The following is an 18,263-nucleotide window of genomic DNA, read 5'->3' on the forward strand; positions in this document are numbered from 1 at the left end:
TGATTAATAATGTTAACATGAAGTCCCGTAGTAATTTTATCGTTATCGTTATCGTATTACGCTGTTACAGGGATGCATAGAAACACTATCATTGTCGAAATGGACTGGCAGCCTTGTCGCCGTAACATTGAAGTTCATTTTGGATTGTAAAAAAAGTGCAAAAACCTAAATTCTACGCATAAATAATTAGTACATAGTGTAATTAAGAAGCGCGTAAGTGTACCACGCGTTGCCGTTGGAGCGTACAGCAATTGCTGATATTTTGGGGGCCAACTGCATTCAATGTTGCACCTCGAGGCTGTCGACGTCGTCTTTAATTTTTTGGTTGGCCTGGGGCTCTGCTGATTATGCCTGGTAGCAGCAACGTACGAGGGGCGACGCAATTGTATTTTATTTATAACAAAATGCGCGTTTTAAGTTGTATACGCTCGTGACAATTTCTTCTTTACTTTAATATATTGTGTTTTCAATAATATTGTGCCATTTCTTTTTTACTCCACTTGCCAACACCAATCAAAAACTAAAAAAACAAACAGTTCAGCAAACAATTCATATCCACCCATACACCCACACACACACACACATACACACATCGAAATGGCCGAGATGTCGCTTAAGCCAAAAAGAGTGGAATTTGGTGAGATCTGGAATCCTTTGAGTCGCACTGTCGAATCACTGATAACATTGCGCGCAGTTGATCGCAAAGTCTGGAATGCATGCTTTTCGTGAGTATCTGCTCCTGTATATCGCACAGTGGAACAACTTCGTTAACCAGGCTAAAAAATACATTTTAAATAAAAAAAAAGTTAAAAAATAAAAATATGAAATATTAACATCAAATAGTTAATAAATAATAGAAATACATAAACAGAAAATGTTATTCGGATTTTAAAAAATCTCGAGTGTTGCTAACATTTATGTTGCATGTGTTCCACTGTGATACGCAGCATGATTTGCCAAAATTGAAAACATTTTCTTTTTGACAAACATTTACATAGTATATGCACATGTTTTGAATAAAACTTTAAACTGTGTGTGTAAAATACATATACACACGTTTCTACATACCTTCAGCGATGTTTATACATTGTGCGTGGCACAGCCGGAACCAATGGCCGATCGACTCTATACCGAGACAAAGAATTTCCTGGAGTCTCACGTCCGGGATATGCTGGCCAACAAGGTGATGGCGAAGCATGATGCAGCCAATGCCAATAATACGAATAGCCGACCAGATCTACTGCAGCGCTATTATACCACCTGGACGGAATATAGCCAGGGCATCCAGTATCTTCATAAATTATACAAGTAAGTGGTTGGCCTAACTAATAAATTGAGTTTGATGTTAAATGGTAATTGTTTATTGCTTTGCAGTTACTTAAATCAGCAGCACATCAAAAAGCAAAAGATCACGGACACGGATACAATGTATAGCAATCAGACCAGTGCGGCCGGGCAAATGGAAATCGGTGAGCTTGGCTTGAATATTTGGCGCGTGATTATGGTCGAGTATCTAGCCGAGGATCTGGTGCGTCACATATTGGAGGGCATTGCAGCGGATCGGGCCAGCAACGGTACACTCGATTCGCATCGTGTACAGGTCATTAATGGCGTTATACACAGCTTTGTTGAAGTGGAGAACTATGAGAAGGTCATCAATGACGTTGTGAACAACGTGGATAACGAAAAGACTCAAAAGCCAGACTCGTTAAATTTAAAACTGTATCAGGAGCACTTCGAGGGACCGATGCTGGAGGCGAGCGGCGCCTACTATATGATCGAGGCCAACAAGCTACTGCAACGTTGCACCGTTTCACAGTACTTGCAAGAGGTTATCAAGATACTGGAGTGTGAGACTAAGAGAGCGGAAAAGTTTCTTCATAAAACTTCGTTGCCAAAGCTGCGCAAGCAATGTGAAGAGAAATTCATTAACGATCGCTTGGGCTACATATATTCAGAGTGCCGAGATATGGTATCGGAGGAGAGGCGTCAAGATCTACGTAATATGTACATTGTGCTCAAGCCCATACAAGATAATCTAAAAGCGGAGCTGATACAAACTTTTCTGGAGCACATAAAAAACGAGGGCCTGGAAACGGTGTATGCGCTCAAGGGCGAGAACATACACATTGCTTTCGTTGAAAATATGCTGAAGGTGCATCACAAGTATCAGGAGCTGATTGCCGATGTCTTTGAGAACGATTCGCTGTTCCTTAGCGCGCTGGACAAGGCCTGCGCCAGCGTTATCAATCGACGTCCCAGCGAACGGCAGCCGTGCCGTAGCGCTGAATATGTGGCCAAATACTGTGATACACTGTTAAAGAAATCGAAAACCTGCGAAGCGGAAATCGATCAGAAACTCACAAATAATATAACAATATTCAAATACATTGAGGACAAGGATGTGTATCAAAAGTTCTACAGTCGATTGCTAGCGAAGCGTCTTATACACGAGCAAAGCCAGAGTATGGATGCCGAGGAGGGCATGATTAATCGCCTAAAGGTATATTTCTTTTATATGTGTTTATATACCTTTATTCATTCAAATGTATAAATTGCAGCAAGCTTGCGGCTACGAATTCACCAATAAACTGCATCGCATGTTCACGGATATTTCAGTCTCCACAGATTTGAACAATAAGTTCAACAATCATTTAAAGGACAACGATATTGATCTGGGTATGCGAGTCGTATTTTGATTATATAGAACAAAATATTGATTCTTGGTGCACTAAAATAGATTTTAATAATAACATAAATTATTTGATTATTTATTGTTCAGGTATAAATCTGTCAATTAAAGTGCTGCAGGCGGGCGCTTGGCCCTTGGGTTCGACACAAGTTATACCATTTGCAGTGCCCCAGGAATTCGAAAAGTCCATCAAAATGGTGAATTGCCAGAATTCAGTCTCATTAATCAAGCAATTAAATAATTTCCAATTATGTTTTCAATTCTAGTTTGAGGACTATTATCATAATTTATTCAGCGGTCGCAAACTGACCTGGCTGCATCATATGTGCCATGGCGAACTGAAGCTGAGTCACCTCAAAAAGTCCTACATTGTGACAATGCAGACGTATCAAATGGCGATAATATTGCTTTTCGAGACCTGCGATACGCTCAGCTGTCGAGAGATCCAAAATACGTTGCAATTAAATGATGAAACGTTTCAGAAGCATATGCAGCCGATGATTGAATCCAAATTGTTAATTGCCAATTCAGAGAATCTCTCGGGTGATACGCGCATCGAATTGAATTTCGATTATACCAATAAGCGTACGAAATTTAAGATAAGCTCGGCGTTACAAAAGGAAACGCCACAGGAGGTCGGTACAAATGAAGTCAAAGAATCTTTTAGATAATACATGAATGAATACTCTCAATTGTATTATTTAGGTGGAGCATACGATCAACTCGGTGGATGAGGATCGTAAACTGTTTCTACAGGCTGCCATTGTGCGTATTATGAAGGCGCGCAAAGTCTTGAAGCACAACGCTCTGATACAAGAGGTATGTGATCGCATCTTACCCATATTTGATAAATTGTATATATTTAAACTAATTGTATATGTCTTCTATCAACAGGTACTGTCTTTATCGAAAGTTAGTTTTACGCCCAATATCGCAATGATCAAAAAATGCGTTGAATCGTTAATTGACAAACAATATATTGAGCGTACGGCTAACTCTGGTGACGAGTATAGCTATATGGCTTAGACTGCGGATGGCTCGGACGGCTAACTAGAGATTACTACAACGGAAAAAAAGGGGAAAAGAAAGAGAAACAAAATAAACAAACTAAAAAAGCAAAGTAAAATAAAAACAAATAAAAACTTTCACTAATTGAATTCAAAATGCACAACAATCCAAACAACATATAAATAATTATAATACCTTGTAATGCATTACACCGAGGCATATTTTGTTAAATCTTTTTAAAATTCATGACAAGCATTACGCAACGGCAGCAACAATTACAGCTAATATCTCGTAAAGTCTGAGGGACTGTCTAAATTATTCAATTGAAATACTTAAGGTAATGCAAACAATATTTGTTCGTTTTTTTTTTTGTTTTTTTTTTTTTTTTTTTTTTTTACTATCCCTACAAACCATACAAAAACCGAAAAGAAGAAGGCGTATAAACTGTGCGCATCACTGATACTTTTAGTTAGTTTATTTAGTTTTGTAATAATTATTTCGTTTTTCGTTTCAATATCTTTTCTTTCTTTCATATAAATGTATATTTATCTGGTACAAACACACAAACGAGCAAATGTGTAATAAACAGAAGAAAATGAGAAAATCATATGAAAACTGTATTTACGATTTTTCATTAAAAATTAGCCGTTAAATTTTTGTTACTACTATTAACTGCTCTAAATGGTATGTGCCTGCTCCTTAATTAAGTTTTAGCTTTCATTTACCATATCGAACTCAAACTCAAACTTTTCAATATATTCAATGTAATTATCCAAATCGATGACTGTAGCCAAAAACCGTTTCAATAATTCATGGTCAATGAATTAGTTGAGCTAACTATTTCATTGTTTAATTAACATGAATATACTGGATAACCTGGCTATATTCCGTCCAGTTGGTATAACACATTGGCTGCATCATGCTGCGCCATCTCCTTATTGGCCGACATATCCCGGACGTGAGACTCCAGGAAATTCTTTGTTCTTTGTTCTTGGGTGTGTGTGTGTGTGCGTTAAGTGTGTATACATATACATCTTATTCATCAAAAATAAAACTATGTGTTTGGCTAATCATGCGGCGTTGCACAGTGGAACCGCATGCAATTTATATGTTATCAATGTTCATAAAACCCGATTAAAATGCACTGTTCATGTATTTCACTTTAATTAGTGTTTCTCCGTAACAAATCATTTTATGTACCACACAAATTTTTGTATTTCTGTTTTCTATTTATCGTTTTATTTTAATTTTTGTATTTAAGTTGTTGTCGTGCTTGTGTTCTAAAGATGTGTAATAAACAAAAGCAATATATTGAATAATCTATTTTGACTGAAAACTTTAATACTTTTTATTACATAGAAATAAATATATATATGTATATATCTTTCACTTACCATTTTCAACTCGAACTTTCTCAATGAAACAACAGTTTTGTAATATTTTTCAAAATTTTCAATGCTATTTTTATTTCATTTCATTAATTGTTAAATTTTGTTATATATATAAATAATATATATATTTTTAAAATTCATTTGTTCTTGCTAAAAAATTATATCATTTGCTTTGTTCTGTCTGTGCTTAACTTTTTTCATAGCTCTTTTATTCATATATGTGTGTGTGTGTGAATTGTTATTGTAATTTGTCATTAATATTATTATGTTTTCTTTTTTTTCCTATATATTTTTTCTTTATATGTGTGTTTCCTTCAAGCAGTAGGAGATGAACGTTGTATGTAGAGTTTTTTTGTTTTTTTTTTTTTTTTTTTTTTTGAGATTTTGTTTAGTTAGTGCTTTAGAAATGTTGCTCAAATGCAGGATGTGTCGAAAGGTCTATACGAAAAGTCATCTCTATAAAAAAACAAAACGACTTTTAAGTGCTTCAGCTTGTTATAATTATCAACTTGAATTTCGAATTTTGATGGATCATTATATATATATATAAAGTTCCCAACTTGTCAGTTTACATTTGTTAAGTACTTTTATTTCTGTTTTCTTTGTTAGTTTTTTTTATTATTATTAATATTATATTTTTTTTTTCAATTTTCACACTACTTTTCTAAAAAATATATTCAATAATATTAATTAATACAAATAATTGTACATATAATATAATTAATTATAATAAATACCAACTTGCTATAGCATAATATATAATAATTCGTTAATAATACTTTCAACTGGCTCTCTGTCTCTCTCTTTCGTTAACTGCGGGGCGGGCAACTGGTTTTTAATTTTATTTTTAATTTTAAAAGTTTATATTTGGCCACTTGACTTCTCAGCGTGTTAATACAAAATACATATTTCATAATTTTTATGCCCACTCATTCATTTTATATATTTAATGACTAGTAAACGTTTACAATTGTTTATTTGTTTTATGTGTCTCATTGCGATTCATTATATTTTTATTTTTTATTTTTGGAATCACAAAAAGCAAAATGCTGCCTGGTAAAGTTCTATTGAGCATTTATTGCATTTTAATTTTTCATGTTTTTCGTTTTTGGGTGTTTTTTAAGAAAAATTTTGGAAATTGTATTATCAAATATTCTTGGAAAAGTTTGGAGGGCGTTTCGGCTATGTTCTAGTCTCTCGAAATTTCAAAATAAACTTAATTTTATTGTTAGATATTTTTTGCTTTAAAGTTTTTTCTTGGAGTCGAAGAGATTTGCTCCAGTATCCGAAAGGAAGCCCATAAAAAGAGTAGCTTCGCGTATATATATATATCGAACGTCATAATATAAAGTAAGTTATGCTGCCAGTGGAACCCTAAACGGTTCAGTTATACTCCAAACTATGTATATAGAGTTTAAATACAATGTAAATTCAGTGCTGTATAACTATGTTTTTTTTCTTTTGTTAATTTTTAATTTTTTTTTTTTATTATTTTATTTTGCTCATCGTTGCGTGCTTTTATTGTGTGTTTCGGCCATGGAATTGCTTGCAAGACTACTCTCTCAAAACTCAATTTTATTGCTGATATTCATATCTATACATATGTATATATGTTTGTTGTTAGCTGATCTGGTCTGTTGTGGCATTTCCAAAAGTTTGTTTTTTTTTTTTTCATCGTTTCATTTACATTTTATTTATTCATTTAATTAATTTCTTTTTTATTTTTCAGTCTTTACGATTCACGGCTTTGTGCATTTTTGAATTATTCAGTTTTTTTCGCATTATTATATGACCGATATAGTTGTATACATATATATATATGTACGATGGATATACACATATATGTATCATTTGTTTGCATATTCAGTGCAATTTACAAACGAATGAGCGTGTGTGAAAATTTTTCGAACTGTTCGCGCGTGTGAGAATTGTGATATATATATTGATGGCTGAGCAGGTGAGTTTCATATAGAGGTGCGGTTATTATCAACGTTCTTTAAAAACATATACATATATGTATGTTAGTTGGGTGAGGTTGTGAGGGGCAGTGTTTTGGCTTCGTTCGTAATCAAGTTTGGTATATATTTTATTGTTATTGTTGTTTTGGCTGCTCTATTGATCCAGCGAGGCGGTTTTCGTACGCTTCCACAGCGTCTTGAAGAGACCCTTCTTTTTGGCCTTGGGCGTGGCAGCAGCACCAGCAGCAGTGGCGGCAGGAGTGTCCTTGCTGCGACTGCTGCTTTCTTTGCGTTTTGTGGAACCTAGAGAAAGAGAGAGAAAGTTATTAGTAAAGACTACGTCTATATAACGTTAAATATTATATAAAGCATCGTGGACTACTTATGTTTTAAATATCGCCTCAATATAAATTTGAATTTATAATCTGAATTTCATAAGATCTGTGAAAAAGCGTATTGTTAACTAGTTGCAATCATTCAATGGATTTTACGATCATGCTAAACTGGTGTAATATAGCTTTGATTTTCGATCAGACTAATTATTTGAAAGCTTTAGTAAGAAAGGACTTTCCTTTGACTGTAGGAACTATCGAATGATTTTTCAGCATACCAAGATAAAGCTTATCGCATGTAATCGAATTAAAAACTAAAATGAAGTGAAAAAGTTAGAGATCAATTCTAATTGTTATGTTTTTTCTGCATTGGAAGAACTAGAATTAGAAATTACTGTATATTATGAATTATAGCTTATTACAAATAGTAAAATGTATATTGCAATTGTAGAATAGCAACAGGATAATAATCAGGATAATAAGTTATAAGACAAAAATTCTTGTGTACGATGCTCCATCAAAGTCTTTAGCTTATTAACAATTAACAATATATTAGACTCATAACTAAACTTATTCGTGTAGTTATAGGAAAACGTTACAAAAATTGCCTTACTCTATATTCTTATATGGAGTGCTAAAGATCTGCTAAAAGACCTGCATAGTTATTATAAAGCATAAGTGAACTCTTAAGCTAAAATCTGTTTCACCAAAGCAGTTTAAATTCCTTGTAGTATAGCTGCCTTGGCCTCATTCAAAAGATCTCAGATCTCCAGAGCTCTCCTTACCAGTTTCAAATTCATAGGCATGCTTGCTATTGCTTTCATCCATGGGCAGATCACTGTACGCCTTGTGCTTGCGCTCCTTATTATGCTCTAGCAAAATAAACACAAAGAGAGAGGGAGAGTAAGTCAATGCCATCAGCAAGTAGGTCCACACTTACTCTTCTTGGTGATTAGCAAGCTGGTGACACGACGCAGCGCTTCGCGCGGCGACTTGTTCAGGAAGGAGGGCGTCAGGTTGGGCGGCAGGGTGAGCGGCTTGCGTGATTGGCCCGTGCCGGACATGCCAGCCGGATTGTCCCAGACACGCACCGAGGCCAGTCGATCGATGTTCTCCGTGGAGGCGGGCCGCATGTTGCGCTGCTTCGGATACCAGCCGCGCGCTGGTGCGCCCGTCATGCGCAGCATTTCATTGGAGGCTAAGGCATGATTGATCGAACGCTGTCGACAGATCTGAGCGGTGCCATAGGCGCCAGCTGAGCGTAGAGGAATTGTGGATGAGCAGATGCTGGCTGTGCTGGCTATGCTTTAATCGACTTACCGCCTATGCCCAGGATGGAGTTGCCCATATTGATGCTGTTCGATGTGCTGGAACGTGGCGCAGTGCGGGAGCCACTCACAGGTATGGGATCATTTTGGCGACGATATGGCGTACGTGGTATGTCACAGCTGTGATGAAAAACAAAACACAAATATATAAACAAGAGTGTTTTGGTCTAGATTGCTCGACTAAGCGATACCCTGTACCCCTGGCAATGTGTAATGTAATGTGGTAAACTTATCAAATTTTTCGGTTTAGAGCAATCAAAACTTGCCTCTACCAACACCGTCATTTCACTGCTTGAACAAGGAGCTGCAAGTTTCAAATTAATTCTAGAAAATCTAAACCAACCATCTAGTAAAATTAAACTGAATTCAAGCTCAGAGCAAAAACGTTTGACACTGCTGCCCCTAGTTGGCTAAGTGGCTAACCGTTTTGTTTAATAACTTCTGTGTTACTTAATAGATTTTTATGAAATTCTCAGCATGTAGTCTATGTATTCCCTTGAACGCTTGCCAATTAAAAAAATATCCAAACTCAGTCTCATATTGGTTATAATTGCAGCTGAACTTCAAATATATACTAAATTTAGGCATCCGAGATATAATTTTATAGCAATGTATTTATTGGGCTCTTAAATGATAACATTAAAACAGGAATATCCATAGATTCAAACGCTCTTGGTTACTGTATAGCTCAGCGACCTACAATTTAAAATTTATAAGAGGTTTACAAAAAATTCTATGCGGACGGACAGACGGGGTTGGCTATATCGACTCAGCTCGTCGCCCTGATCTCTTTACATATACCTTATTGGTTTCGCCCTGCCTCCTTCCGCTTGTTACATTTTCACAAAATCATTTCCCATTCATAATGGGTTCAGGGTATATGGTTATAATCCCGATATACTGCACATTTATGCTACTCACCCTCTGGCAAAGATTGGCGTTTCAGGAAGACTACATGAGGTTTGCAGGCGATGCTCTTCGCGTGGCGATTGCTTCAGGCTGCGCTTGGTGCCATAGTTGATATAGCGCCGTTGATAGGAGCCCGTGCCGGCCACTGAGCCGCCATCACAGGAGCCGATGGTGCCCATCGGGGGCTGGGGCAACGGCGGCATGCCGCCCAGCCCAGTGGGCGTAGTAATGCCGCTGCCGCTGCTATAGCCAAACAATTTGGGCGAACGCTTGCGATACTGTGAATCGATGCTCCACGATTTCATTGTGTTTAACGAGTGTCCGGCACGATGGGGCGGCACAGCGGGTGCCATCGGCGGACCGGGCAAGCCGTCGGCAAAGCTGTTCGTTTGATGGGCCGGTGCTGGCGGCGCTGGCAGCTCATCAGTGAAATGACGCACTGCGGCCACATTGTCGCGACTGCGACGCGTGTGGCTGTTGCTGCTGTGGACCGCAGCGCCCGAGGCGGTGGCATGTACCTCGACAACGGTAGTGCCGCGATTGGCACTACCGGCCGTGGCCGGCAGTTCGAGTGGCTTGCGTGGCTCCACAGGCGAGGGGGGCAACGGTGCATCATAGTCGAAAATGTCCGGATTGGAGCTGGGCGGCGACGGTGGCAACGGACCAAAGCCGATGCTCTGCGATAACAGCATCTCCTTTGCGCTCTCCGACTTGTGCACGCCCGGACGGAACTCGAGCACACGTTTGGCATGCAGCTCCGCAGCGGCAGCGGCGGCAGCAGCAGCAGCAGCAGTGGCAGCTGTACCAGCGGAGCCGACTGGCGCTGCAGTGCAGCCATTCGCCTGTAACTGAAGCTGGCCAGGCAGCGGCATATCGCCACGGAGCAGCGCGCTTATGTTATGCTCGATCTGCTTGAGTGGGGCACAGCCGTAGCTAAAGTCAGACTCCTCATCCTCCTCCAGGGTGGGCGCTAGATCTGTGTGAGGCGTGGTTGCGGTCGAGACACGCGCTTCTGTAGAGAGGGAGATTCGATTAGATTAAAGCCAATATGTTGAGACTGCTCGACTAGGAGATACCCTAATTGAAGAGCTGATATTCCAATTATTCTCTGGTAGCTCATTTGAATAACTTTGAATAACTTTTCTTGTGAATGGACTTTTCAGAATATACATAGTAGACCTACATAGAAACTCTACCAAATCTTTATACTTATTACCCAAACCGAAATAGTATACTGAAATTCCCTTACTCTTACGGGAAATATTTATATACATATACATATATATACATATGCACATATTTATTTATATATATAGTTTATTCATTTGATTTGGGACCGGAATTCGGTTAACAACAAATTTTAATTGCATAAAACAAACGTTAAAATAGATCCGGTTCCTAGGATGTGAGAGAGCTAATTTAAAGGCTCGATTAGGTTTTCAGTCCATAACATTAATAACGAAATATGTATAGATTTTTTTAAACAAACTCTTAACATAGTCGCTATGCAGGGATCTACAACAAAGGCAAGTCCTTAGCTCTTATAAGATCAGAGATCGACGCGTATGGACAGACTGACGGATTGATGGGCAGACAGACAGACGAACCGATTTAGATCGAGTCAACTCGTCGCCCTGATCAAGAATACATATACTTCATGGAGCCATGCCACCTTCTCCCATTACATACATTTCAACGCAACCAATATAACCCGGATTTGCCATTTCAGGGGTTTAGGATATACTAACAGACTTAACACAGTTAACAAGTAATAGATTTCTAATTGGAGGTGCTCGACTAGTGAATACCCTTACCGTTGCCATTGTAGCCAAACAGATCGTAGCCGTTGCCATTGAGACGCGCCTCGTCGAACTCCTCGCTGCTGGAGGTGTTGTCCGGCATGGACTCGGCGCTGAGCCGCTTCTCCGTCAGCATGGCCGTCTTGCTCTTGAGCGGCTTATTGATGATCAGATGCTCGGTGGCCTCGGCAAAGTCCAGGGAGAGCGCAGCTCTGTGTGCCGCCGCCATTTCCAGGCCACGACGCGTTTGCGACGCTGCCGCCTCGCACTCCTTGTAGACGAAATTGGCTTCGGTGGGCGCCGGCGGCGGCGGCGGTGGCAACGACGTCGATTCGCTCGGTTCGCTGTCGCTGGTATAGAAGTCGTTGCTAATGGCGCCGGCGCCGTGCGAGGTGCGCGGCGGCTTCGGTATGCTAAAGATGTCGGCGGCACGCGGCGGCTTCTTGGCCGTGGAGCGACGTATGACAAAGGTGCCCTTGCCCAGCATGCTCTGTTCGTTGCAGGCGAAACTATTGTTGAAATCGGTCAGAGTGTTGTCCTTATGCTGTTGCTAGAAGATTAGGAGATTGGAGATCAATGGACTGATCTGAATGGATGTTATGCAACTGCAGTTCACTCACCTTTTTGGCAGCTGTTGAGCTGGATTTCCTTGCGCTGCTCGACTTCTTCTTATTGCTCTTGAAGTGTATCTCCCAGGCGACGCCATTCTGCTTGACGGGCGTCAGCTCTGTCGAGATGGTCGACTCCTCCAGCGAGTCCTCGGAATAGTCATCCAATTGCTGCTGCAGCTGCGGCTGCTGTTGCTGCTGCTGCGACGGCTGCTTGGCTGCGGCCACATTCATGTTGGATGCCGCTGGCGAGGCTTCACCGCTGGACGTATGCTGGGAGCCCGACGAGCCCGACGACGAGCTGGAGCTAATGGAATGTGGATTGAGCATGTGACAGACAGCTTTGTGTTTCTCTACCAAACGCTTGCCACGCCCCCCAACCTCGCCACTAGCCTTGGCCGACGGACCCGGATAGATGGTCACCGGATGCTCGTTCAGCATCGGCTCCGGCAACTTGGCCAGATTGCCGCGCAGCACCGCATTGTGCACGGCACTGATATCGATGCCCAGCGCATTGCGTTCCCCATTGCAGCTGCCGGTGCGTGTGGCGGCTGCCTCCAGCCCGTTCGACGAGCTGCATGTGGAGGTGGCCCCCACATTGGAGGCACGTGCGCCGCAACAGGGCAGACTCGAGTAGTTGGAGCTGATGGCTGGCGTCGAATTAGCGCTACGTGCCTTGGGCTAAAAGGTAAATAGAGCGAGAGAGAGAGAGAGAGAGAGGTAGAGTGCATTAATTGATTTATCAGCACGTAAATATATATGTATGTATGTATGTCTCTGTCTCCCTGCTCACCAGCGTTGTCTGTATGAGCGGCGTTGTCGCTTCCTGGCTGCTGTGCTCCGCCTCAGATAATTTGGTTAAATTCTCGGCAGTGCCGTCAACCTCGTTGAAGCTGCCCTCGGGCACGGTGTCCGTGCTGGGTGTTTGTGGCACATCCTCCGAGTCCTTTTTAGACATACTATAAAAATAAAAATAAAACATTTTGTTTCAGGAACTTTAGGAACACTTTTTGCAGTCAATATTTCAATTTATTAGGTGGATAGGTTGAATAGAGTGGGTAGATCATGAATGCTAATGCATACATATAATTAATAGAATTGTAATTTAATTATAATCTATGTACATGAAATATCACAGTATATATGAATATATATCATTTTATGAAGTATTAGGATTATTTTTATGGATAAGCACGCTAATATAATATATTATATTAAATACATGTATACATATTTATGTATTATATACAATAACAAGTTCAAATATATACTCATGTATTCAATCTAAGACCAAAATTATATAGTATATATGTAGTAGAGATATCTATGCCCTTGGGGTATATGGTAAAGCAGAAAACCCCATTGCTTCTGCAGCTTTCTAGATAGAAACTCTAAATTTACTAATTTTAATTGTATTATAATTATTTGCTAATTATATCTGTTGGCCTCATAATTTGATGAAATGAACTGTATATGCAGTTCGAAATTGCAGTTCGAACAACAAAGCTAAAGTAAATGATATAAGACTTAACTGATATAGAAACCGATTTATTATTATGTAATTGTTTTTGTCTATATTTTTATTATCTATAAGGTCTAACTCACTTTTTGCGACTTAGACTCATATAGCCATCGTCTTCCGATTGATTCTCGCCGCTGTTGCAATGCAGTGCCGCCGGCTTGGTGGTTGCCTCCTCGAACTCCGATATGATATCATCCAGCACTTTGATGGGCTCCGGTATATCGTCCATGGAGATGGGCTCCATTGAGTGCGGCTGCAGTGAATCGTTGCTGAAATCGAAATGAAAATGTAATTAGGCTACGCTACGTTGTGTCGGCTTGACTGTTGCAAAGAGTCATCAACTTTGTCGCTCTGGCTCTCTCTCTGTCTGCCTCTCTCTCTCTATCTTGTTCACAATTTTATTTTAATTTCATTTAGAGCTTGCGACATACTTTTGCTTTTGTTGGTCGTTGTCCCCATCCAAAGCATCCAGAGCTGCGGGCTCTAACTCGGACATGTTGTTAGCTGCAATCGCAGTCGCTGTCGCTGCCTCAGTTGCCTCTGCTGCCGCTGCCACTGCCACTGTCTCTGCCTCTACCTCTGTCTCCGCCGTATCCGACTCCAGTTCCAACGCCTCCACAGAATCGCGTGCTGTGCCACACGATTCAGGTGTTGTCTCCATTATGCGATTTTCATTGAAACCAACTGCAACTTTTTTCGTATTTTTTTTACTTTTTTGTTAGTTTTTTGTTGTTGTTGCTTTTCTTGTATTTCGTTGATTATGAAAATGTAATCAATGCGCCCACAGTCGCTGCCTCTGTTTCTGTCGCTGCCTCAGTCGACGTCGGCGTCGACAGCCGCTGCTCGTCTTTGTTGTCGGCTGTTTCAATTTTCATCTATGCAATGTGTGAAAGTGATTGGCGTTTTTTTCAGCTCATTAAATTCGTCATTCAAATGCTGAGGGAGAGAAAGAAGGAGAGAGAGAGAGAAAGAGAGATGGCATGATTAAAGCGGGTGGGAATATTACTTTTTTTTTTTCGTATATATTTTTCTGTTACTTTAATAATCAAAATGTTGTAAATCTTGCTGTAGTTCGCCGTAAGCGGCTTAAGTTGTTCGTGTTTGCTCAGCTCTGCGAAAGTTCAATAAATATTTAATATCGAATCTCTCTCGTCGATTTGCGTAACATGCAATTAGATTTTGTTTAGAGCGGATATTGGTTTGATGCGCCTGAATAAATCAGGTTATTTAATAGGATAATTGCGTGTGTGGTCGGGTCTTGAGTTCTAAGCCATAAAAGGCATTTTAATCAATGTCAATTGTGTGCGAACAGTTGAAACATTTCTAATATGTACAGTGAAAACCACTTAGAGTGAAAAGCAGTAAAAACAACACTAAATCATTTTGTTTCAATTTGAAATATTCATTCTATATTAAATTATTATGAATTATTGTGTTGATTTTATTTTGCCTTTATTTAAAATTTTAAAATATTTTAGGTGTGTGTGTTTTTTTTAAATAAGTAATAATAATATAACAGTTATTCTTTTAAGAAAGCTTTGCTATAAGAAAAACTTAGCTACCTGGGTAATTAACACATTTATTTCAAGATTGGAAATCTAGCAATTTATTGTTATTCAAGAAAAAAAAAAATAAATAAATAAAACTCGAAGACAATTATTTATTATGTGAATATTTTTTTACGTTAAAAATTCGTTTATATTTATATTATAAATTGTAATTATAATTGTATTTGATTATAAATTTTTGCAAAGGATAAACTGGTGATTAGAGAAGTTTCTACTTTTATATAATTCTTATAGATAATCTTATTGATTAATAATGAAATTGAATGTATATTTTGTAATATATAAATAGATATTTGCTCACATAGTGATTTAATTTCGATATGTTCAAATTGCATTACGAACTCCTTAAATCAGAGATCTGCAACGCAAAAGGGCTAATTGACATCCACTCAAGAGAGCTTTCACTGTGGAATAAAGCAAATTTTTCTAGTTTCATTGAAAAACCAGCTACAAAGCACTTTCGAAAAATTTCCACAAATTAATTCCCAGTGTATTCAGAGTTGCAATTTCAAATTCAATTTCTTATCAAACTTTCCCAACTTTCGACAGACGTTGCCAAAAGCCAATTAAAATTTTATTCCGATTAAGCTAAACAACAAATTTTTTGCATTGATTTTTCACGTAGTGTCTTTGCCCCCACATGGAAGCCAAAGGAGGTGTGAAAAAGGTTGGAAAACGGAGTCTGTGTGTGTTTGTGTAAAAACTATTTTCGTTCCTAGTTTCCTGCAAAGAGTTCAGCCCCTTCCCCTGATCCCTTCACTCATTGCCCACAATTTATTCTTAACTCCTTTGCCGTGCGTTTCCTATCTTCATTCATATTTTCTATACACTTTGTAGAGAGGAGTTATATATATGTACATATATATATATATATGTGGAGCTCAGGCGCACTCATACTCGCTCGCACACACACACACACACACGCAGACATAGCGACAGATTAGCCTGGCTGCCTGCTCGCCCACTGCAACGCACACATATAAAAAAAAATTTATATTCCGCTATACATAAACAACTCACACACACACATACAGACGTACGCACGTTGCTTTTGTCTTTGCGCAAAAATAGAAAAAAAAACTTTTGCGTTGGCTGCCCCAAAAACGCATTTCCAACGGATGCAGCAACAAAGTACAAAAATCCAACAACAGCAACAAAATGGTTAAAAATAATAGAAAAGTTTGCAATTTTTAAGTTTCAAATTTCATTTCCGCTCTTATCGGTAGCTGTCCATGAAGCCAGAGTTCCAATTCGAATTTCAAACTTCAGCTGCAGCCAGCCACCCACACACTCACTCACGCACACATAGACAGACAGCGCAAAGCTCCAACTTTGTCTAACTGTAAAATATACTGCGGCGACGCTGGCGTCGCTGCCTTTGCCTCTTGCCTTTTGCTTTACTGAATGAAGTTGCCTGGCGTCGACGTTGTCGTTGTCGCAGAGAGTCTGGCATCGATTTTTTCATATGCAGACGCACACTCCAACTCATACACACACGCACTCACTTAGCTTCATCATTTGGTTTGTTTTTTTGTACGCATAATAATTACAGTTAAAAGCTTTTACTGCCAAAAGGTCAAATCAGAAATCGTCCAATTGGAAATGTTGCTAAATATAGCAAATATGCTGAGCGCGTATGCGTGTGTGCCAGAGCGAGATAGCTGACGAGCCTAAGTGCGGGGCTGATGTTAGTAATGACAGACGTAGCGGCGGCAGCGACGTCAACGGTGGCAGAAACGACGGCGTCAGCGGCTTTTAAGACGATGACAAAAACAGACGGCGACTTCCGAGAACAAGAGAATTCTATTCGTATTTTGCAATTTGCTTATGAATTACTTACAATTCCACCTACACACAAACATATATATAGGCACATACACACGCACACAGACAGCATAAGTTAATTTTGGTGTTATTGTTGTTGGTTCCGCTCGTTTGACAAACGAATTCAGCAAATTGTTGACTATTTTTGCAATATTTAATTCGATTAATTTCGAATTTAAATTTCTGGCACAGCACAGACCGCAGACCGCTCGTACGTACACATAGGCACGAATGGAAACATACACACACACACACACGCACGCTCATATACCTATTAAAATTTACAAAAATATTGCAATACGATATGATGCGCGAAGCGACTGCCCAACCACGTCTGCTTGCCTCGAACACCGAAACACGACTGAGCCGCACACAGAGAGAGAAGCCAATTGGCTACTCTATGCTGTTACTGTATCTGGTGGATGTTATTCGTTTACTATTGGTACTTGTTGTTGTTGTCACTGATTCCTCAAGCTCCATACACACATACACACACACACACAAACAAAATGCAAACAAAGAGCAAGCTCTTATAAGCTAGCGTTGCATTGGATTCGACGTGTGTGTGCATGATCCAATGATCTGCCAATATTTACTCTCTTCACCAAACCATGCTATCTCTCTCTGTTAACACAGCTTTGGTTGTTGTAATTGTAATTTAATATGTTGTTGCATTTTCTTCATTACATTAGTACATTTCTTATTAGCGAGGGTAAAAAATTAGATTTATCTAGACTCCGGCAGCCATACAAAAGCAGAGAGTGCAATGGGAGATAAAGAGAGAGAGAACGCGCGCGCATTGGTGTGGGAGTTTGTGTTTGGGTTGCAATTGCGTGCTCTCTCTCTCTTTAGGTTGCCCACTCACACGCTCGCTGCCACCCCACAGCGCGCTACTGCTGTTGTTTTTGTTTGCCAAACGCCGCATGTCACTCATTTGTTGTAATCATTAACATTGATTGGCTTTGTGTGCTTTGCTTTGTGATTTTGCACTTGGCCACGCGGCGTGTTATACGCACAACAAAAACAATAAAGCCAAAATGCAACCCCTGCGTTGCACGTCAATGCGGCAACTACAGCTGTTACGGTTATTAACAAAATAGTGCTGCTCAAATCAGTATGGTAGGGTGGCTGATTCACCACGTCCCCAACTTCAACTGCTTTTCGCTTCTGTCAATGGCAATGTTAACTAACATTCAAATTTCGCTCGCTTTAACAGCGTCGCTTATGATCTGATCTTCGTTAACAGCAAACATGCTGGAACCAACCAGTTGGAAGCGTCTGAAAAAATTCCAGCTATGTTAACATGTAAATTTCAGTTGCTTTA

General features: G+C 39.5%; 2 protein-coding genes across 5 annotated transcripts; one reads left to right on the top strand and one right to left on the bottom strand.

Moving 5' to 3' along the window:
* Positions 1-72: 72 nt before the first annotated feature.
* LOC6576558 (cullin-2) lies at positions 73-4,307 on the top strand. The gene is made up of 9 exons (XM_002002511.4): positions 73-213; positions 537-725; positions 1,075-1,308; positions 1,375-2,503; positions 2,562-2,679; positions 2,783-2,889; positions 2,959-3,327; positions 3,398-3,511; positions 3,587-4,307. Exons 2-9 carry the CDS (start codon positions 598-600, stop codon positions 3,716-3,718), a joined length of 2,331 nt encoding a protein of 776 aa, XP_002002547.2. The 5' UTR covers positions 73-213; positions 537-597; the 3' UTR covers positions 3,719-4,307.
* A 2,234-nt stretch (positions 4,308-6,541) lies between these two features.
* On the bottom strand, positions 6,542-17,316 carry LOC6576559. Of its 4 annotated transcripts, XM_044009049.1 has the most exons (12): positions 17,211-17,296; positions 15,417-15,519; positions 13,979-14,483; positions 13,631-13,816; positions 12,819-12,984; positions 12,038-12,706; positions 11,433-11,967; positions 9,631-10,630; positions 8,702-8,829; positions 8,322-8,636; positions 8,167-8,253; positions 6,542-7,352 (listed from the first exon to the last, which is right to left on the bottom strand). In XM_044009049.1, the coding sequence occupies exons 3-12, from the start codon at positions 14,206-14,208 to the stop codon at positions 7,204-7,206; spliced, it is 3,465 nt and encodes a 1,154-aa protein (XP_043864984.1). In that variant the 5' UTR covers positions 14,209-14,483; positions 15,417-15,519; positions 17,211-17,296; the 3' UTR covers positions 6,542-7,203. The 4 variants fall into 4 exon arrangements, with proteins under 4 accessions (XP_043864984.1, XP_043864986.1, XP_043864983.1 ...); XM_044009051.1 differs by lacking the exon at positions 15,417-15,519 and having other exon boundaries at positions 11,433-11,961; positions 17,211-17,316; XM_044009048.1 differs by lacking the exon at positions 15,417-15,519 and having other exon boundaries at positions 17,211-17,316.
* Between the last annotated feature and the right edge of the window lie 947 nt (positions 17,317-18,263).

This window comes from Drosophila mojavensis, unplaced genomic scaffold (genome assembly GCF_018153725.1).
Source record: "Drosophila mojavensis isolate 15081-1352.22 unplaced genomic scaffold, ASM1815372v1 contig_36, whole genome shotgun sequence".
NCBI lineage: Eukaryota > Metazoa > Arthropoda > Insecta > Diptera > Drosophilidae > Drosophila > Drosophila mojavensis.